Source organism: Phaethon lepturus, unplaced genomic scaffold, assembly GCF_000687285.1.
Source record: "Phaethon lepturus isolate BGI_N335 unplaced genomic scaffold, ASM68728v1 scaffold50004, whole genome shotgun sequence".
Classification (NCBI taxonomy): Eukaryota; Metazoa; Chordata; class Aves; order Phaethontiformes; family Phaethontidae; genus Phaethon; species Phaethon lepturus.
The window spans coordinates 2,446-8,265 of NW_010534978.1; the positions used below are offsets into that span (position 1 = coordinate 2,446).

General features: G+C 44.5%; 2 protein-coding genes across 2 annotated transcripts in view; both read right to left on the reverse strand.

The window, feature by feature from the left end:
- Positions 1-1,938: 1,938 nt before the first annotated feature.
- LOC104619696 (splicing factor 3A subunit 3) overlaps positions 1,939-5,820 on the reverse strand; it is a gene marked incomplete at its 5' end in the record, with an annotated part of 7,863 nt that continues 3,981 nt past the window's right edge. The window contains 7 exons of the mRNA XM_010285661.1: positions 1,939-2,239; positions 2,732-2,787; positions 3,690-3,780; positions 4,258-4,368; positions 4,483-4,647; positions 5,331-5,400; positions 5,722-5,818. The remainder of the gene's footprint in view (positions 2,240-2,731; positions 2,788-3,689; positions 3,781-4,257; positions 4,369-4,482; positions 4,648-5,330; positions 5,401-5,721; positions 5,819-5,820) is intronic.
- LOC104619695 (splicing factor 3A subunit 3-like) overlaps positions 1,951-5,820 on the reverse strand; it is a 3,928-nt gene continuing 58 nt past the window's right edge. Inside the window, exons 2-8 of the mRNA XM_010285660.1 lie at positions 5,722-5,816; positions 5,331-5,400; positions 4,483-4,647; positions 4,258-4,368; positions 3,690-3,780; positions 2,732-2,787; positions 1,951-2,239 (exon numbers count right to left, since the gene is read on the reverse strand). Of these exons, the coding sequence (XP_010283962.1) occupies positions 2,162-2,239; positions 2,732-2,787; positions 3,690-3,780; positions 4,258-4,368; positions 4,483-4,647; positions 5,331-5,400; positions 5,722-5,816 (666 nt within the window). The 3' untranslated portion in view covers positions 1,951-2,161. The remainder of the gene's footprint in view (positions 2,240-2,731; positions 2,788-3,689; positions 3,781-4,257; positions 4,369-4,482; positions 4,648-5,330; positions 5,401-5,721; positions 5,817-5,820) is intronic.

Here is a 5,820-nt window from a genome sequence, read left to right on the forward strand (position 1 = left end):
AGGCCCTCAGGACCTGGCAAAGAGCAAAGCACAGGCCTATTAGTTCTGGCATGCAACTCATGTGGAACATAAACAGGAACACGTACAGTTAAAGCTTTCCCTAGCGAGAGGTGGAAATGCTCTGGACCATAAAGAGCCATTGCACTGCCAATGCTCAAATATTTCTGGTTAACTCACAATAAAGTCACATCCTTCCCACCTGTCCACTTCTGCGTGAGTGTCCCCTCCCTGCCAGCCCAGGATGGTGGCACACACATCCTTTTCATGCAGGATTTCCCACCTGCCCGGCCTGGGCACCACAGCCATCAGGCTGTGAGCAGCTCGCTGCCTGTACTGAGCGAGGACACCAGGCAGCACCTCCGGGAAAGCAATACAGGCTGGCCGGTTGGGGCAGGAGGCAGGTCTGCTGTGACATGAGAGCTGCCTGGCTAAGCTGCTGCAGCACCTTGCTCCTGAAGGTGGGCGCAGGAGCTACCGCTGCTTCATGGCAGGGAGAACAGGGTTTTGCCAACGGTGGCTAGGTTTCATGATGGAGCAGGTTCAATGGACAGAGGTTTTCTGCTGTAAAGCTCCTGGTTACATCCTTGTGTGTGCCTCCACACTGCTGTCAAGTCCCGACTACAAAGAGGTGTCTGCACAGCTGCTCACCGCCCAGTCCCTTGCCCTGCCACTCACCCTCATGGTTTGGGAATTCTACCTGCTTTGTTGCTTCCCATGACACCCAGCTCTCTGTTGTAGGAATCTCTCCGCTTTCATTCAAAACCTTTACCTGTTTATACAAGGAAACAGTGGAGACGTGACTCCAAACAGGCTCCATGGCCAAGTTCTGCAAGGAAAACTACAACACTCCCCTCCTGTCTTATGACTTAGACCCAGTTAGCATTCCCCGAGGACCTGGAATGGCTGAAGCTTGCATAGCGACCACCAAAGCTGTTCACTCAAGAGTGAAAGAGAAGACAATGCAGGCTGGTGTCTCTCTCACCTTCCAAACCAGAGCAGCCACCACCCAGGCCAGGTTTGGACAACCTTACTGATCAGGGCGCCACTCCAGCACAGCCCAACCCAGCTCCAGGGCAGGCTAGGAACAACACCCACCAGACATGGCCTCATGCCAAGGAGAACAACTTTCCCCCAGGGCAGGGAAAGGAAAAGAAGCCACAGCATTGACTCACCCCCTCTGTCTGCTCCCCGCAGCCCCAGTGCACCAGGAAAACCCAGCAGCCACTGCTAGCAGTGGAGCGCCTCCGAGCAGCGACAGCAGCTGCGGTACCTGCCGCACAGGCTCCCCGCCCCGTCGCACAAAACCGCCCCCCCCCCGCCTGGTGCCAGAAACCAGCCCCACCCCTGCCAACCACCGACTGCGCAAACCATCACCCAGGGGAAGTGTCTGTTACCTGCTGCTCCACGACATCTGGAGATGCAAACGGCCCTGCACAGCGACAACAGAGAAAGGGGTTTTTTTTGAGGCTACAGGCGTCACACAAGCCAACTCTATACCAAAATGAAACCCCACCTGAGGGGCTGGAGGGGGCATGAGGACTGCCACAGTGCTGGAGACATTACCACAAACTGCCCACACAGCCCAACTTAAATCAAGCTCTATTATTAATTCCCTGAAAAAAAAATCCCAGTGGCCAAACCTCCACAGACCTGCGGTAAAAGCAGCAATGCAAGCCAAATAAATTTGCTTTGCAAAGGAGCCCAAAGAAACACATGCTTACAGCAAGATATAGTATAGGACTGTTACTTGTCAGCATGCAATGCTCATGCGTGCTTTACAGAAAGTCAATCCTCATCATAAAAATTTCCATTAGAACAGGAATAAGACAGAAGCAAGCAATTGTTTCTGACAATTCAAACTGCATAAAAAGACTTTTAAGAATACCGTAATCAAATCTCTTTCTTCCAGCATACAAAAGGAGACAGGTTTCTCAGTGCTTCCTACATTAAAACCAGTTTATTTTCCAAAGATTGGGGTTTTTTAATATAAAATAACATCACAAGTTTGCTTTTCACAAGGGGCTTACTAGAAAGCAATTCTATAAAGTATCCTTGAAATCTATATTCATGCACATAGAAAATCCAGAGACTGAAGAAGAGTCAGAGCTGCTGACACATCTGCACTTGCTCTTCAGATGTGAAATCCTTCACTTGGAACAAGCTACAGCAGCCCTTGGCGTTTCAAGTCTTCATAGGTCTTTTTATTCACCACGTTCCCACTGGAATCCTCATATTCCTCCTAGAATGGAACGAACAGTTTAGAGACACCTGGACACAGCCCGACTCATGTTGTACTACAGCTTTTGAAGAGTCAGAATAATTACAAGCTGTACTACAGGCTGTAGTTGCCCTGCATACTGTTGAAAAATGGTTTGAGACAAATGTTTAAGAAAAGGCACTAGTGTAAGTGAACACACTGCCCACAACAGTTCCTTTTCCTTCTCACAAAATAAAGATGACACTGGTACTGTAAAAGCACTGTATTAAAAGATTCTTACCCAAAGGACTGAGTCTGCCCTATCATAACTACTTTCCAATACAACACAAGTGCTTTTCATACACCACCACTAACAGGAGCTGTGCAACCAGCAGCGTAGGTTCCCGCTTCTCTCCAGCGTGCAGGGGACTCTCTTAAAAATCTTTTGACAGAGCCAGACAGTTCATGCAAGGTAAACGAGGGGTTCCCTTTACACCAGACTACAGACATCCAAATGCCTCTGTAACAACTCACCTCTGTATCAGGTTGCCATCTCTCTGAAGCCTTCTGTTGTTTCAGCTTTGCCCACACTGTAAATACAAAGTCATACAGGATCTGATGCCATTTCCCTCGAGATACTAGTTTTTAACCTAGTAAAATATACACATGAGCTTTCCCCCCTCCCCCGCTTCCTTTTAAAACAGTGTCACTTCAGCAGTCCAGGAACGTATCTAATATCCATTACAAATGTATCATTCCCCATGGTTTACTGAAAAGCACGAGAACTAAAGCAAATAAGGCTTTAAAGTGTTCATTCAGGATGGGACATGAGACACAAATGTCCAAAAACACTACTTCAGAGATACAGCTCCAAAGGTAATAACAGCTTGTTTGGGAAATCAAGGTTTTACCTGTTTGGTTTCTTCTAGGCAAGAATTAATTTACCTCCAGAAACCATAACCTGTATCTGTTAACTTAAGTGGGGCAGATTCAAGAAACAACCTCTGCATGAGGTGGCTGCCTCAAAACACCAGCACAGATTAGCCATATTAAATTATAATCACTGTAAGTCTCAAGTACTGTGGGTTTTCAAAATCTGCTTATAGACTCTACCATTTCTGAAGGGTTTTTTTGGCTTCCCCATGAAGATGCTAACGAACATAAATTAAAGAGTTACATGGGACGATGTAGCCACACTCTGCCTAAAGAAATAGTGCCCCATTGCACTTGGTTTGTGATGAAATCTCAGCTATCGCAGACAAAACAGCTGGCAACGAATGAATGCTTTGCTGGCAATCCCAGCAAGCATCTACTGCTGCAGATATCCAACAAAGACAAAAAGCCACTCTCTCCTTTTAAGAGCTGGGAGGGATGATCCAAGAAAGGATGCACCATGTTTCTTACACTCTTTACAGGGTAAGGCAAATTTTTGGCAAGAGCTAATGTGAGTGTTCTTATGCCACAGGTTCCCTGTTCTGCCATCACTACTTACGTGAGACTGCATCCTCAATTTGTGTGACATTGGCAAAATGCGCAGTGTTGGGAATGCCCAGGCATCTCATCCCATGAGCATGTCGCCACTCCTGGGGAGAAGACGGAAGAGGTCAGTGTATGAGAGGGAATGCCACTTCATCTGCAATGCCAAAGACTAAAAGGCATATTAACATCTGGACAGGGTGAAAAAAATACTATCAAAATACAAATCCACCAGTCCTAAAAACATCTTTAAAAATATTTTTTCTGTATGTATATACAAATATTTTTAATGTATATAACAGTAACAATACACTGTCAGTCAACAGGCACTCCACACCACTCAGACCTGAATACTGGAATTAGTGTTCAAACAAGACGGGACCGTACAGAAATTTGCAGAAAAAAAATCTTAGTATGCCGTACATAATTTATAATTCCAATCGGATGGTCCTGCACCATCAGCCCAGATCCTTATTTTAGAATTGGAAGAAGTGCCACTCTGGCGCTCCAGTGATTTACTAGTTAGTTATTATAAAGATTTTCTGAACGCAGTACTGGTATTTTTGTAGCAAAACATTACTTACCGCAAAGTGACGCTGAAAAGCTTTGGGCCCTCGGTAGGTGTAGTTACCACAAATCTCACAATTGTAGTTGATGTTTAAACCATGTAATTTATATAACCAGTATGGGATTGGCTGATAAGCAAAGAGAAACAAAGATTAGGCCAAATAGCAAGGCAGGTTCAAACAAAAGAGTAGTGTGGGGTCAGTGACATCTCCCACTTTTCCAGACCTGACAATCTCAGTTACCTTGCCATCCCAACCAAGAGGCAGATTTTTAGGATTATAAATTATTTCATTTTCTTCATCTTCACTCTCACTCTCACTGATCTGCTCTTCCTCCTCCTCCTCCCTCTCTTCCCCTGTCCGTGCTTGCTTACGCTGCACGTTCTCATGAGTGAGGTGTCTCTGTTCCTAGAGTGTGAGAAAAGAGAAGGAATTTTTCACATGTAACAGAATAAGGGCAAACTCTCGCAGCGTGAAACACTTTCTTAATGTACAGAAGGAGGGCAATGGAAGACCAGTATGAAACAGAGAGATCTCATTTTATTTAACCCAACAACTTAAGTTTTCAGTGTAACATTTCCTACTTCCAAAGAATTAAAAACTTGTACTGCCATTAGCACTTCCAAGATGACAAGCTAACAGCAACAGCCACCCTGCTAAAAAGCAGTCGCCCCAAACTGAAGCAAGGACTTAAGGCAAGCATCAAGGCAGAACAAGTAAAGGTTTGCAATATCCTGCAACTTAGGCATAAACTAGAAATTATCTACATTCATGTGGTGCCTAGGAGAGATGAAAAAAAAAAGACAGGCTTCCCCAAGGGAACATGTAGCCTCTGTATCTGCATCCGTTCACAAAAGCCTGCCAAATAATTAGGTAATGGAAATATCCTGTATTAATCCATCATATTCTAGTTCCTGACAGAAAAAGCTATCTGCTAACAGGCACTTTTAAAACATTATGACTCTGGACATGAAAATAACTCTTCTGAGCATGCTGTCTATGAAGGTACTTAGGCAAAGATGTGGATAACCCTCCAGTCACTATTTGACATCTCTGAAATAAAAAGCTCAAAGACAAAATAAAATCCTTACCCCAAGAACTTCTACATACTCATAAATCTGAGCTTCCAGAAATGCAAGATCTTTATTTCTTTCAGTGTCTCTGGAAATAGATAAAGAAACTTTATGAAGTCCATTCCAGAACTGTAAACATCATGTGTACACTGAATTCCTACAGACACTTTTGAATTGTGTATAGCAAGAAAACAGAAACAAGTACCAAACAGCTTGGGTAAACTGAACTGCACACAAACCATTCAGCTCTGCTATCTTCCATTTGGTTCAGGACTATTTAGTGCAACATGAAAAGCTTCTAATACTCCAAGAATCTCTGTCACAACTATACAAGAGCGATGTCTATAGAATACTTCTCATCCAAGTGAGGAGAACACCACCAATCTGAGAATGACCTTTAAGAACTCACCTTTTGCTTCCTTTCGTCTTTGGATTCTTGGCAAACAAGGAAGGATCAAGTGCTTCTAGGGATTTGCCTTTAGTGCTAAAAAGCCTCTGAGCACGCTCT